Source organism: Micropterus dolomieu, linkage group LG18 (assembly GCF_021292245.1).
Source record: "Micropterus dolomieu isolate WLL.071019.BEF.003 ecotype Adirondacks linkage group LG18, ASM2129224v1, whole genome shotgun sequence".
NCBI classification, from domain to species: Eukaryota; Metazoa; Chordata; class Actinopteri; order Centrarchiformes; family Centrarchidae; genus Micropterus; species Micropterus dolomieu.
The window spans coordinates 32,679,169-32,695,461 of NC_060167.1; the positions used below are offsets into that span (position 1 = coordinate 32,679,169).

Genomic DNA, 16,293 nt, shown 5'->3' on the forward strand with positions numbered 1-16,293 from the left:
TAAAACGTTTCAACATTCCTCAGAATGTAAAGACAGATAAGCGGTATGAAAACCTTCCAGCTGTGTTTTCCTCTGCCGTTGTTGCTGCAGCGGTCTGTGTGACGGCGGGAGCAGAGGGCTCTGTGAGCGGGCGGCTGGCCGGCCTCACACGCTCCTCCCGCGGGTCACAGCAGGCTTCCCCCGCAGCCACTCACGGAGCTCCTCAACTCATTATTAAATACTCAAGCATATTTTTGTCGAGCCAAAGGACCTCCGCTCAGACTAGCTTGGTTTGAGGGCGTGCCTGACCCCGTTAGCCGCTTGGCAAGCTTTATGACATTGTGATGTCACAAGTAAAGGAAGTGAAGGGCTGGACTACAAACGAGCTGTTTTCAGTTCAGAGCAGAGTTTTCTGTGGGAGATGGGGACTCCCTTTGGGCTTTTTCAATTTGCAAACCTGTTACATGCACAAAAAAAATATATAACTCAATAAAAGGAGAGGGGAAAAGCCAAAAGCATAATACTGAGGACATAATATTGAGGACAACTAGAATAGTTTCCGTATATAGCTGCACTGTACCCTTTCGCTATTCAGCATTTGGGCAGGCAGCCTTTTCTATCAAAGCTGTGAAACAATGGAACACAATTTCAGATGATATAAAAACTTGTGACTTGTTTGGGGCCTTTAAAGATAACTTAAAAAAACATCTAAAACTTTCACAACAATGCACCCACTATTTTGTCAGTGGGTAATATAATTTTTTCCTTCACTCACATTCACCTTCTTATTGTAGGGTTGACGTAAGGGTTGAGAAGGGGTTGGGTGTTGGCGTACCATTGTATGTTGTGATTGTGGTGTGTGTGTGTGTGTGTGTGTGTGTGCGCCAGTGAAGGGCATTAAGTACATGGTATATGCTCTTAAACAATGTCTGATGTTTTATGTTTGATATGTCGTGTATTTTTGAATAATGTTGATATTTATATTGTATGTATTTGTATTTATTTGTATTTGGGGACTGCAGATGTAAATTAGCCTAAGGCTAACTCTGGTGTAATGCATCAAATGTTATTAATTGCACATGGTCCCTTCTAAATAAAAATCAATCAATCAATCAATCAACTTAACAAGATTCTCCACGTTCCTCATTTTAACGCATGGAGGCGGCAGGCTACTCTTCTGACATTTCCCCACATTTCAACATGTAGCTTGAAAATACAACTTTATTCTCGTAATATTATGACTTTATTTTATTCTTTTATTTTATTACTAGTTTATTCTCATAATATCAATTTTTTTTCTCTCCTCAATGTGGCCCTAATACTCCTACATGCTACATACATAAAAAGTTCAATAAATCAAAAGACGCCGACCTTTCATCAAGAATAAATATTACATTATTATAATTTGCCTATTATTATATTATATATTGTACATATTTGTTGTTATAGTATTTTTTATAGCGTATCTTTCATGTTTTGATTGTAATTTTCTTTTATCTGTTTTTATACTAAATATCAAGATCAAGCTAGCGTTTGCCCTTCTGTTCCACGGGAGGTTTCTGTCCTCCCTTAGCTCGCCTTCGGACACCTGTGTTACTGTTTAACAGGTGTATATATATTTAATATATTAAATAGTACAGTAATAATGAATGAGAACTATTTTAAATGGACACACACAAATGTAGCTTCCTGTGATTGGTTCAAATGAGCCACTCCAGAGTTCACTTGACATCTGTCCGAGACCACTCGTTCGAGGCGGACCGAGACCGGTTGTTTGGTCCACACCAGAGTTCGAGTCAGGCGTTTACACCAACCCAAACAAACCGCGCCAAGGGCGTAAATGCTCTTGGGTTTGCTTCAACCAGACCAAGAAGCTCGGTGTGAACGCACCCTGAAAGCACCTGTTCCAGATATGGGTCAGGGACAACTGTGAAATTTAAACCAAAAACGTGCAAGGTGCTGCACTGGTGGGGGCTTTTTGCTTCAGATACGGATAAGACGATTAAACATGATCCAGTGCTGGTTTTAGTGATAGATCAATCAGTTAAAAAGGCTTATGAGACACCAAAACACTGTCTGCCCAGTTTACAGCTCTGACGTTATCACAGCAACATTCAGTCATTTTATCTTTCACTGCAATGATAGCGACGTAAACTGTAGAAAAACAGCCTTCATGGTACAAAGTAATTTACGTTATTTAATTTAATGTGGCCTTGTAGGCTGACACTGACAAGAGTCCAGCAACCCAGGTGGGTCAGATTTAGGCCATTGCAGAGAGTACATTTTGGCTACCTGGGCAATCGGGAATATGTTGAAAATGTTTTGCATACTTTAATCTTTAATTTTCTCTCTAGTTCTTCATAAACGGAGTTGGTACTTACTCCTCTGGAAGCAGATACTCCTCCAGCTCCGTCATGGGGGGTGAAGAGGGAGGCAGCTTTGTAAGGGCCATGATGTGCTGGAGGGTGATGTCGGTCTGGGTGCTGATGTCTGAGACCTGGGAGTCAGCTGCCGGGCTGACCAATTTGGGATGCGGTGTACGGCGCAGAACCTGGACCATGATGGGCTCCTTGGCGGTGCGGAAGGCCTCCACCGCTTGGTCGTGGGTGGCCTTGGAGAGGTCCTTGCCATTGACCTGGAAGAAGATACAGATAGAAAGATGAACCATCATATGTTGTTAACCTTTTTTTTTCCATTTGGTTTTATGATCTCTTAGACTGAAGATGATATTCATTATTCCAAACGGATGTAATCATTATCTCTCATGATTAAGGCCTCTCATGAAGCACTGTGCCCACACAAACTAAGCAACAATATTCTGTTTGAGAAATGACTCATTACCGCCTCAGCTTGTTTTACAGGGTCACAGCCAGACCAAGTAGAATAAGACCTTAATTAGGAAGAGTCTCTCTTTAATTAATCAAGGTCATTAGCAGAGGCTGCATGGAGGAGCCCTCATTTAGCTAAGTAATTTCTCAGCAGAGGATAAATTTGACCTCCTGTCAGAGACAGTGGAGCGGGTGCCGCGCGTTAACCTGAAAAGATTCATTTGAGCAAAAGGCTACAGCGTGTCGCAGGGAAGAGGCTAATTAAGTTTGGTTGAGCAACTTAAGACCTCTGTATGCTGATGAAAGATGAGCGCAGACCCTCGAAAGTCCCTGCTCTTAAAAGACTGTGTTTACCAGATCCAATCAGACTTGAAATTAAATAAGACACTCTGAACACAGATCCATGCTGTCCAAAATGTCAGGCCGAGCACACAGATTAAACGCCATCAAGTTCACCTCAGCATCTACTGTGGCAACACAAAGAGGATATGTAAAACCCAGGACAAGCAGTAGTGTCCGCTGCAGCCGCCTGCATGCATTTTGCATCTTGGGTCATCACACTGGCCTTACACAGAGCTTCTGTTCCGCTTTCAATCACCACATCATACGGAATTTGTTGGTTTGTGATTCCTGGATGTGTTGAAAGCTTTGATAGGATCTCAGCCTGGGGCTCTTCTCATTTCACAGACGCTCCCTCCTCCTGAGTCTCCACAGCAGACACACACACACACGCTCAGTTTTCTTAGAATGAAGCTACTTTCTAGCAGGAGTATGTAGTGTTGCAGTTCATTAGGCATGAAGGTGTCATAAATCTTTAGCATCCCTTCTCACTCCTCCTGACATCCAACCTACATGCAAGTCCATGTTTGAGAATTCATTTTCTGATAAAACATGTGGATGGTTGGTGCGCCTGCCTCTGGCTATGGCTGTCTCATTTGAATTCATGGCATAGGTTGCAGATTTATTTGGGGAGCTGCACATAAGGAGTAGCAGAAATATTAAATCGTCTCCAGGGAATGAATGCTGTGCATGTAAAAAACCTGTCTTTGACGCAGACAATGTAAAAGCTGAGTACATATTTCTTTAAAGTAGTACATACAGAAACCAAAGGCACTGGGGTTATGAAAGTGTGCTTAGAGGAAGGATGAAGAAGACAGGAAAAGGAGTGAACTTAATTCAGAAGTTAGAAGAGGCAATGTGCCCACTAATAACCAGAGCAGATTAATGCTAATCCTGAGCCAGCAGGATAATTGGATCATCTCAGCAGACTTAACCTTCTACTTCTTCTACATCAAAAATTAATAGCTCATCTATTTGCAGTTTGCTCTGAATTATTAGACACTGAGAAAACCGAGTTATCGCATGCAGAAATCCTACTCAAAAAAGAGCCCCAAAAGAACGACCTTGACATTTAAGACCACTGCCCTCTCATGCAAAGAAAAAAAATGAAAAACTGGCCTCGACTGTGGGCCGAAACACAATCAAAACAAGTAATGTCACATTAAGAAGGAAGCCATCTAAAATTCTTATTTGTTGCTGTTGTTGGTATCAGTAATAAGCCCTCCTAAAATCACACAGGACCGCACATCCTCAACCATCTTTGTTTCCCACAGCGAGCCACGATGTTGTACATCAGCTGAGGAATACAAGCGCCTTTGTGCTTTCTTCTCTCTGCATGCAAGCTCCAGTAGACAAACCTGGTTGCCAGGAATCCCAGGCCTACTTGAAGGCAGTGAACCAGAGACAAAGCCTTTAGCCCCCGTCTTGTTGGGCCCGGAGCATTCTGCCTCAGTGCTCTCAATGGGGGGAGTCCCCTCCCAGCTGTGGAGGGGGTCCCACGACCTCCATTCACCATGCTCACCTCTGACACAGAGCAGCCCTTTGCAGCACACTGGGAAAAAACACACAACACTCCCCTGACACAATACACAATGCTTCACCACCGCTGGGCTCCCCAACTATGCCATGTTCAGCCTGTGCCTTCACACAGCCGCAGTTCAGCTGGTTGTGAGGAACAGAAAACTCAATTTATATCAAGTTGATGCAGTAATGAGCCAAAGAAACCAGACTTTAACAGTTGTAAAACCCCCTTAACTGTAATCTAAAGCTAGATTTGCCTTTACAAATACCAGACACATGAGCTGTTGTTCATGTTGACACAATGCAACGATGACTGACACTCAGAAATTACTGTGTCAATCTCTGGTGCATCCTCCGAGAGGGGTCTCTGTTAAATCCATTTTAATGACAAGAGGGCTGCTAGGCCCTACTTAAAGGAATACTAATTAGGTCTAAATCACACATCTGCTGTGTCTGGGTCTGGTGAGGAATTTACACAGCTGTGACTTTGTTGTTCACAGCCTATTTTCTTTAATGAAAATATCACATTTGACCTCTAAAGAAACAGTGGAATCGGGTACCAGTATCCTCGCACAGGATTGCCAATTCAGGATTTCAGTTTTCCTCATGTAATAGCTATGCCAGTCTTCAGCCTTCTGGGGAATAATTAGGGGCAGCAGGGGTGAGCTGTGCCGCGAGCTCCGGTGCGGTATCTTCCATGGAACGCAAATCGAGCTAGACTGAGATGTTGATGTGGGAATCTATGAGTGCCTGTTCAGTGATTGCAAACCTGCTGCCAAATAAGTTTATCTGCCAGGCGGCGAGCTCCCTCTCTTTCATTATTATCTTTGTATTATGGTAGATGGGATGAAGCTGCCTCAGGTTTTCATTTATTCTTTATTTAATTTGGCCTCATTGAAATTGAACCTTCTTATTCAGGCAATATAAAATTGAACTGACAGTTCGCCAAGCGCTTCCCCCCTTATCTACTGTTGCTATGCCTGTCAAGCTTTCTGTAATACATCACTCATATGCAGTTTACAATGACAACGGAGGCAGGGTTACCTCTCAAAATTCCTAGTGTATTTCTGAAAGGTAGACAAAAGCAAGCTACTAGCCAACCACTCTTGATATTTCCACCTAAGTTGGCAACTGTCACTGACGTTATCAGCGGCAGCTAGCTAGCTAGCTAGCTAGCTAACTGAGGTAGTGTTGCCTCCATAAGCTGACAGCTCCATGTTTTAAAAACTGTAAAAGTGGTCTTAAATATACACTTGATGGCTACATGTCCAACACTGTTGTGCAGCTGTGCGCCTAGGATGACAGAGAGTGAGGGAGTGTGTGTTTGAATAGGTGAAAGAGAGGCAAAGTGTAAAGTGCTTTGTCTGTCAAGGTAGAAAAGCGCTGTATACAGTAAATGCAGCACATTTACCATTTACATGCACATTTGGGTTTCTCCTGCTGGCCTTAGCGAAGGTGTTCCGCTTGCTGTCTGTAGACTTTACATTGTGATGATGTCACACCTATAAAAGCTCACCAGTCTCTGGAAAAGTTTTACAAATATAGAGAGCCTAAGTCACTCGCATCCGCTTCCGGCCCATGGGACCTTATTTCGGAAAAAATATGCACGCTAGTCATGGGCAAGAGACAACTTATTTTTTGATCCTATTTGAACTGTGTCCTGAATTACACATAATTTTTTTTCGGAAGTAAGGTCCCATGTTGGTCCACTGGAATGGGAGGGACTTAGGCTCTCTCTAAAACCTCCACGGCTTAAAAATTCATTAAAGTTAAGCCAACAGCCAATTATAATTATATAATTCTAAATAAATAATTATGTTAACACACAAAAAAACAGGAACATTAAAAGTGAAAAATATTTGCTTAAAGATTAATTGACAGTGACAAAGCTCCCATCAAAAAAGCCATTGTGGCAGTAACACAAGCCCATGTTCTAATCATTATCATACAGAAAAGCCTTTGCAGGATATTAAGTCAATTCGCTGACTGTCTTGTGTAACATTAGTCTTTGATACGGCCATTCAGTCACCACGTAATCCTTTAATAAAGAGGAGAAGAACATCATTAAAGAGACAGTGTTTCTGTTCCTTGGGGAAAAGCAGTGAGGTGAACAGAGTGGAAACTCTGCCAGGCAAACGGTGCCTTTCAGGGCCGGGCTGAAGAAACCTTGGGAACTTCACTTTATATACAAGCATTTTAAAGAGCCTTGAGAGCCGGGGCGCTCGCCTCCTCTTTCTGGTCGGATACACTTCTTAGACGAATTCTTCAAAGTCTGTATTTCGGAACAGAGAGGAGCTGACGTGATAGAGAGCATGAAGACTTGAAGGCTTATTTCCGGGGGGCCTATATAACTTTTGAGTGGCAGTCTGAATGTGGGTCATTCTACTTGAAAAACACAGTTAATCCCTCTTTTATTTCACTTCTAACCATTTTCATAAGAAAGAAAAAAAATTCAAGGACCAGACAATGATTTTTCAATATGTGTGTGTGGATGTGCACACTTGAAATCTGAACATATCCTTCTTTTAACTGACCTGACCGAAAACTGGTGAGGTTTAAAAACACAGCAGTCTTTATTTCCCGCAGTGTGTGAGCTTACTGAGCGTTATACAACAAACAGCTAAAACCGTAATGCTGACTAAAAGAGACACATCTGTTTACTTTCACCCAATCTGATTTAAGCATGGAACACTGTTATCCACCGTTGATCAATCCCAGATCACGTACAGTATGCTTTCTGCTTCTTCTCTCTGGTCTAATGAGCCTAATTGACGGTGGGAAGTGAGTCTCAGGGAGGTGCCGAGCTATACTTGACTTGGAATACCTTTTGTATGACTTTTATTTGGGTATTTTAACTGAAAATGAAGATGCAACACGAGAGGAGAGCTGCATATTAGGTTAGAAAGATACAGTGATGTCGACAAAACACATAACATCTGCCAATAAACACCATTAGTAATGAGCTATAATCTTGTGGCCCCACTTGTAGAGTCTCAAACAATAAAATATGCTATGTGCAGCATTTTAACACCAGTAACTCAGTCGTCAGTGTAAGTGACCACAAATAAAACATTCAACTGCTGAAAAAGTTGTCAGCCTCCTCTAGAGGTTACCAAGCTCTCAAACAAACTGATAACTTGTAGCATCTTAAGGCCACCTCACAGAGGAGGCTGGGGAAGATTGCCTGACCAGAGTGCAGCTACAGTACACTTTTGCCTGCCTCTTGGTAAAGATTTTAGAACAGGCATATAAGTAATATCAGCAATGCAGGGTTGTGTCATGCTTCATTAACACTGTTATCTTACTCCCTTACAACCCACACAGACACACACAATGAACATGCACACCTCTTCCCCTCGAGGGCTCACAGCACAGTGAGCTCTATGCTGGGGCCAAGTCTGTTTGTTGTCAGCAAAGTCAAGTTTGCAGAGCTGCACAGAGATACACTCCACTGGAAGAAGGGGAAACAGAGGGAGCAGACATGGGTCACGCATCATTCACACACACAAAAAAATACCCAAATATGATAAAGCAATAATAAGCCTCCAGGATGTCTAATCTCCACAGACGGATCACAGCTCCTTGGCACCCTCTAAATCACACTGTTAGTGATACAAGATGCCAGACTCACTATCAGAGGAGGAGCTCCTGGGCAACACATTGCTGGCAGAGGCTCCATTTTACAGCCTGACAATGAGAATAATCATCAGTGACTCAAATAACAACAGAAAAAAAACTAATAGACCTCATGGGCCACTCATGTTTTTATTCATTATGGGTGTACACACACAAACTAAGTACTGTACATAGATGCATGTACATTAATTGTATCATCAACAAACTCTTAATTGTGTACCTACTGTGGCAATCAGGCTAATGTGCTGCTGCTCTCATAAAACAAAACTCATTGATGTAAATTATTAAGAGCACTGTATTAAATAAAATGATTTTAGTTAATTATTTAAATATTTGAGAAAAGAATCTGACAGATTATTCAAGTCAAGGTCACTTACACGGTATATGCAACTTATATATCTATATCTATATCTATATCTATATATATAGATATATATATATATATATCTATATATATAGTAACGTAACTAGTTACTTTTATCACCCAGTAATAAGTAAAGTAATAATATTACTGTTTTAAGGAGTAATAAGAAACTATTTCTGAGTAACTTGCCCAACACTGGTCACAACTGTCTGGACTCACAGCGCTACAGCGGGTTCTTGGATTACCATCAGTACATACGCCGGTATCACATCAGCTGCGTGGAGTTGATTAGCTTTGCAAGTCTACGTTATCAGTTAAACATTTGTTTTTCACTGCTTCAGAAAATTTATGTGTGGCTTGACAGCATGTGAAAAATGTCAATTGCGTGAGTGTCGCGAGATCTCTTCACACCCCTACTTTATACAAAATAAAGACATCTTGTTGTAAGAATTGTATGGCTCCCCTACATGCTGAGAACATTTTACAGTTTATCTCTCCTGAAAAGCTAACATTCCTATATGCTGCATCAATGTCACATGTTAACTCATTCATAGTTTGGTTTGCACAATCACTGCTGGCTTTCTCACTTCTGTCCTGCTGTATTGTCTGGATGTTGTATATCTCTGTTGCTGCGACCCCTCTTTGTCATGTACTCTGGACTGACAGTAAGTACACAGGCTCCTGTGAGTACTCCCCTGTGGCAGCCGGCCACCTGCTCCAGTGTTTAACAGATGTGACGGCACACCAGGGCTGATCTTAGCCGTTATTAAAAACACACAGTGTCAGGCTCCAGTGGCTGCACTCGGAGCTGGTGATCCCTGCTTTGTCTCTGTACACCGTCTGTGTCAAGCCTCATTACAGGAGCTGGGACCGAACTGGCCAAGCTGCATCTTTGCTAGTTCCCCTTTTCTTGTAACTGCTTTGATGACAGGGATTTCTGACAGTGGGGTGGGGAGAGGTTTGAAGGGATGAGGGGCTGTCTTGTACAAATATTTCCATCCATTCCGTCTGTCTGGTCCAGAAGATTTCATACTGAGACCATCTGGCACTATGGCTGCTCGAGCTGAGCATGACATCTTTGCAGCCTTCAATCAGAAATATTGCTAATTAGGCAGCGGCACTTGGAAAGCTTCAGATAGGTAATGTTCCAGCAGGCTCATTTGTAAACTCCTATTGCTCAGCAGATCAATCGTTTTTTTTTTTTTTTGTTTCAGATGCTGTTCCTCTGCAGGGAACAGAGAGAGAAACATCAACAGAGACAAGCAGATTCAGAGAGACCTAAGAGCTTAGCGGATAAACAATAGTCCAGATCAGTTCAGCATGGACCAGAGCCTCAATAGCCAGCTTGTGCTAAGGCTCTAATTAAGCTCTGGGTCTTGTAAGAGCCGCAGCACGGTGCCACAGCCATTACAGAGTGCTTCTGGAGAGATTTAGAGCCCTAGGACTGTCAAACAGAGTTTCCAAGGCCTCTACCTTGAAGTCCCTGACAAAAGCAGCTGAGCTTACATCTCCACATGGTGCTTACCTTTAGCTTTGAAGAGAGGACTGAGGGGTTCACTGCTGTCAGAAGGGTCAAGTTTAAAAGGGTGCACTGATCTCGGCACAGCTTAGGCCTTTAATGATCATAACGAAAAGGGAAAACACTAACTAACAAGGCCTTGATGTTTCATCTCCAGGATGGTTTCACTGACACTCAGTGCTGTAAACAACAGTTTGCATAAGTGGAGTTCCTACAATAAAATACTGTATGCAGATACCAAAGTTCTTAATTAATTCTATCCAAATAGACAAAGTTACCAAGTCAAGTGAGCATTTCTAATCCTGCCAGGATTGTTAAAATGCCTTCAGGTAAATAATGATGTACCGTCCGTTGACTTTTATAAAACAGTGTAAAAGCATTTTTTTATGCTTTCAACATGGGAGCTGGAGCTAAGGTGTTAAATGAATGGGAAAGATTTCAAGTGTTCATGGATTATTGAGTCCACAGAGAGATGACGGGGAGAGCAGACTGGGCACAGTGCCAGGCTCGCTGATCACGAGGATCTGCCTGTATTATCAGAAAGGAGAAATAAGACCTCCCAGAATCCCCTCAGAGGTACAAGCTAGGGATGTGCTCACACAGATTTCATTCACTCCATGGGAAGGGCACAGCACCACAAACATGGTTAATACAATTAATGCAAAGAATAGGTTTATGTGTGAGTCCTGTGGCCATGACCAGAGAAAGCATCAAAATATATTCTCATCAAAAACCAGCGTTTGATCGTAAATACTGAGGCATCATCACTGCCTGATGACAGAGCTGTTGTCAGAGCAAGACTCAAGTCCTTGAGGGTAAGTCTAAGCTAAGTCTCAAGCCTTAGCAAATATAAAAACTGCAAGCCTTTATTACAACATCCCAGCACTGGGCTGAGTTGACGTGGTTTGCGTTCACAGATTGGATCAAGCGCTTCAGTGCAGTTCTTGTACCACAACTACAAAAGTTTTAATAACCTGCAGCCCTCAAATACATTTGTTGATTGGAGGCATGACCCGTCGGGTAATATGAGCCTGAACTTGGCCATCATTAACCAGCCAGGCTGTGGGTTATGAACGCACCTTCTAGTGGGACACATGTAATGATTCAACACAGAAAGTGTGTCAGAGGGCGGGGCTAGTTGCCTCTGCTTTGATATGCGTTGTCTTGGACTTGTTTTTGTGGTGTAATTGGAGAATGGCCATGGAAAATTCATAATTTCTCATTATTATGGGAAAATAGACAAAGATATTATTGTAATTTATTCACTCTTTGGCTTGAATGGAAATAATTACATACAAGATGTGACTTTGGAACTTTACTGGGTAAAAACGGATCAACATTTCACTTTAAAGTCTCAAGTAAGTCAAATAATACAGCATCAACTTTAGCCTGACTCAAATCTAAGTCTACACTATACAGGACCAACCAAAAATAGAGACATCCAAACAAGAGCTCTCTCCACCCGACTGAGAAACACCAACCTTTATACCTTTCAATTTTTTGGTTTCTCACATCTAAGAATAAATGAAGAAACATTGAAGGTCAAACGTTTGGTTGAATGATGCCTTGCTTTTAGAAATTTTACTTTAGAAATTTTGCTTCCAGCTTCTCATTTGGGAGGTTTTGCGGCTTTTCTCTGTTTTATGCGACTGAATATCTTTGAGTTTTGGACTATTGGTAAGACAAAAGAGGACATTTAAAGACGTCACCTTCGGCTCTGGAAAACTGTGACGGACACACACTATTTTCTGACTTTTCATAGACTAAACGATTTATCTGTTAAGCAAGAAAATAATAGATTAATCAATAATGGAAATAATCCTTAATTGCAGCCCTGAAGAAAAGGAGTTTCAAGGCTTCCACCTTTAAAAGACCTTTTCCATGCTCGGAAAAAAAAGTGTCCCAGCCTAGACGTGGGTGGAATGACAAATTCCTTCCATGTCTCTTCCAAGAGCCTTTCTATTATTAACCTTTTAAAATACTACATATACATTCACAGTGCACCGGGACCCATCTGTGTTATCTCTGCTGTCATGTGGGGCAGTTGATTGGCTTGTCTGAGGGAAGCAAGTGACAAATGGCTTGTCATGTTTAACCCAGTGTACAGACTTTCTCTACAGGGCCTTAAACGGAGTAACTGACAAAAGTAAAGACTGTTGTGAGACAAACAGAAGTAAGTGAACAGCCTGCCAATCCGGCATAATTGACAGGCAAGATGACGCTGAAGACAAAGCAGAACAAAAGAAGTGACAGCCCTCTTCGATACTCTACGTCTTTGGAGTGGTGGGCTTTCTGACCCCAATATTAGCACACATAATCCATTTATTATGCCACTGCCTAACACCCTTCTTTTCTTTGAGACACGCCAAAAGCTTTTAGTCTTTTTTCTCCATGAGCAGACCTGATCAAAGCGGAACTGTTTGCAGGCACACTGTCAGACTCCCCGTGTTATCTTCCCCTGATGGGAGGGAGCTGTTTTTTAGGGGAGAATAATGAGCGAGATCCACAAAGAGCTGGATCATTACGTTCATTTAGACCAGCCACTAGCCACCCGGCACCCTGTGCAGTAAATCGAGATGTAATTTGGTGTGATAGGAGGATAACACATTTTGGATGAAAAGAGGGAGAAACCCATTCCCCAAAAATCTGATTTGAGGGTGTTAACAGAAACCGGAGCCTATTTATCAAAGTCGTACGATGTCTGTCGTCAGATGGGCCGCTGTTTCACATGGACTGGTGCTAGAATCCGAACACTCTCAAATGAATAAACCAGCCCTCTCAGTGCCTTGTCTCAATTTAAGTTGACACCGCAGCAAAGCCTGCAAAGAACAGAGAATGGCAACATGCTGTTGGTTTTGTTCTGGGGAACTACATGCCAGTCACAGAGCAAAGGATATGCTCACACTTTCTGTTCTGAAGGAATACATAATAATTCAGTCAGCTAAGTTTCATTCGGACTTCAGTATGAAACCACAATAAATGATGTTGAGAACAGAGCTGGAGAAGCTGGGTGCATACTGAGGGCAGAGAAGATTCAGACAGAAATGGGGAAGATGGTTCATTGCTTTGAAATGCTGAACAGCGTCAGGGGAAATTGGCTAAAGCAAAAATTACATTTGATCATTTTCATTTACTTTTCATTCATCATTTACTTATCTTTTCCAAATAAATACAACATGCAAATTCAAATATCCTAAACTTCCAGGATTGGGGCAACTAATGATTATTTTTATTAGTGATTTATTATTTGTTTTCCAATTATAAAACAGTATCAATGCCATCACAATCTCCCCAAGGTCTGTGTGAGGTCCTGAGATTTGTTTTGTCTAACTAAAAGTCCAAAATCCAAAGATATTCAATTAGGCACAAAAAGATATAAAACAAAGAAAACACATTTGAGGAGCTGGATGCAGACATTTTGGGGAAATTTCTCTTTGACAAATGTTGATTAACTTTTAGTTGCTCAACAAATCAATTAATTGTTTCACCACTAATCGGGATTATACCCAAGTACTGTTTAAAAGATACTTCAAAAAAGAATGATAAAACCTGTCCTGTTATCTCTCTGTGTTAATGGTGCATCTATAACACGCCTGCTCTACTTTCTTGGGCGGAAAAAAAATGTGCAAAACAAGCACCGAAGTGTTAAATATAAACTTTAGTGAAAGTCAAACAGGGGTTAAAGCTGGAAAAGCACAGAGTCAGCATTCAGTTTACAATGAGGAGGTGGGCAGTGATCGGCACACACTAGCAGACACATTGAGAGAGCTGTCACCTCTTCATCACCCCCTCCTTTAAGCACAGCGCGCCACCTCCTGCTGACCCCTGCGGCCAGAGTTCAGGCTGCTCAGCTGCAGGAGCTCTAGCCGGCAACAACTCCACTCCACTCCACTCTACTCCCACTCAGGCAGTGACCCCAGGGACATAAGTGCAGCAAAGTCAGAAAACACACTAAAATACTAAAGTGACCGCGGCTGTTGCAACAAAAAAAAAAGAAAAAAAAAAAAAAGAGAGAGAGAGAAAAAAGGACAATATAACAGCCACAAGAGAGTCTCAAAAACTCTTCCTGAGGCTTGGTCACAGTACCTGGCAGACTTCATAGAGTAGTTTATATTGCTCCTCAGGCTTCTGCAGGGTACAGAGGCTGCATCCCATGGTGGAGGAGATCACACCATCCAGGCTCTCCCTCCAGCCACTCAGACAAGCTGAGAGTGGAAGCGGATATCTTCTCCCCTCTCTGAACGTGACTCCCTCTGTCCACTCTGTCTTTTTTCCACAGCCACACAACGACTTTGGCTGACTGGTCTGACTTCCCCCCCAAGCTTGTGGCTGTATCTCTCCGCTCAGCCTCGTCTCTCTCGCACACCCCCTCCTCGCCTCACATGCTCCCTCCCTCTCAGCCTTCTGCTGAGCTTACTGAGGCCAGTGCCAGAGCTGGGCTATATACACCCCCTCATGTTTATTAAGCAGCCCCTCATTGATTATTCATGAGGGGGGGGGGGGGGGGGAAACTAATGAATGGGGGTCACCAAAGAGGCTGTAATCATGCGAGATGAAGTCTTCTTAATTGATGAGCACCATTAGATCTATTGTGTAGAAACAAGTTGAGTGACAGAAAGGCTTTTCATTTCATGACAAGTCTAATATGGTTCTCTCAAGGGGTCCCAGAAGCTTGTTTTTTAACAGTTCCAGACTTAAAATCCAGTGTGACATTCATCTGTGACAACGGATTAACCACTAAATATTTGTGACTTATGTGTCCAAAGCTATCCTCTGCAGCTTTGTTACAGCATACCCTTTCCATGCCCCGTTTACATTAGCACTCTGGTATACTAATCCTGCAGACAGAGACATTCTTTCCTCATGTATTTCTCTCCAAATACACAGGCGCAAAGAGAGGGAAAACAAATAAACCAGATAAATATTTATGCTGGCCCTCTCCAGTGCAGCCAGACAAACTTTACCCAGTGGGGGAGTTGAGCATAGTGTCAGAGAGTACAGTTCTTTAGGTCCTTCTATGTGTCTGCTGCCTGCAGACAATGGGCATGACTGCATAAACCAGACCTGGCTGCTATTCTGCTGTTTGCTGTGCCACACAGTCAACCAAAGATAACTGCTCATTAGGGGCAAGAAGGGCAACAAATGTTGTTGCTGTTTTCAAGCTGTTCAGAGTTGGGAAACTTTACTTTACGGAGTACAGTATTTGACCCTATGATGTCTTTGTTCACCCTTCACGATTCAACCTTGCTGTGAAATTCAAAAGGACTGCTTCAATTAAGTGCATGGTGCTAAGCCACATACCTGGATAGATTTCATGGCAGGGGGGGGGGGGTTAGCTGAATTGCTGGTGGAATTTCCTCCTGCCAGATGTGTCCAGTGATCCCTATCTATCAGCACTTCCACAGCTCCAGTGCTTCTCCAAGACAGCTGGATTAATACAGGGCTCCACGTTTCCAGTCAAATGCCATACAGATTTTATGGAAATTTTTTCAAATGCCACAGAGAACAAAATGTGAAGCCCAAAAGTGGACTAAAGCTACATCAGAAAAAACAAGCAAAACGAAAGCCCTTGTATGATGTTAACTATTGTTGGCCATATTTCTAACAAATAAAATTACTCAGACACAATGTTACTGCTCAAATTGATGGCCCTATATCCACAAGTTGCAACTCATACTGTACATTGGTGTGACAGTATGTACAGCATTTCTGGAACGTTTTGGTAGACTCATAATTTACATTTTATGTCTACAAAAACTACATTTTTTAAGTAGCTGCCACAGGTTTCATGCTATAATTTATGTAATGGCGCTACTACTGCCTCAAGCAAAAGTTTTTTTTTTGTTTCTTTTCTTTTGTTTCTTTTTTTTTTTTTTTTTTTTTTTTACAGAATTCACCATTTCTATTCATCTTCCCTAATTTAAATTTGCATAAAAACACTTGGATGGGAATCCAGCTGATGAGATTTCCCTTTTCCATTTAATCTCTGTGCTTGTATTCTCCTCCAAGAGCTATTTACCAAAGGCTGTCTTCGAAAAGAAATTCTCATCTTTTTCCCACAACCATAACAACAAAGACTATTGGACAATCTAAAAAAAAGAGATCTT

At 42.1% G+C, this 16,293-nt stretch overlaps 1 protein-coding gene across 2 annotated transcripts in view; it reads right to left on the reverse strand.

Annotated features, from left to right (window-relative positions):
- pdzrn3b (PDZ domain containing RING finger 3b) overlaps positions 1 to 16,293 on the reverse strand; it is a 169,916-nt gene that overhangs the window by 39,545 nt on the left and 114,078 nt on the right. For both annotated transcript variants that reach the window (XM_046076215.1, XM_046076214.1), the window contains one exon: positions 2,361 to 2,614. In XM_046076215.1, the coding sequence (XP_045932171.1) occupies positions 2,361 to 2,614 (254 nt within the window). The remainder of the gene's footprint in view (positions 1 to 2,360; positions 2,615 to 16,293) is intronic.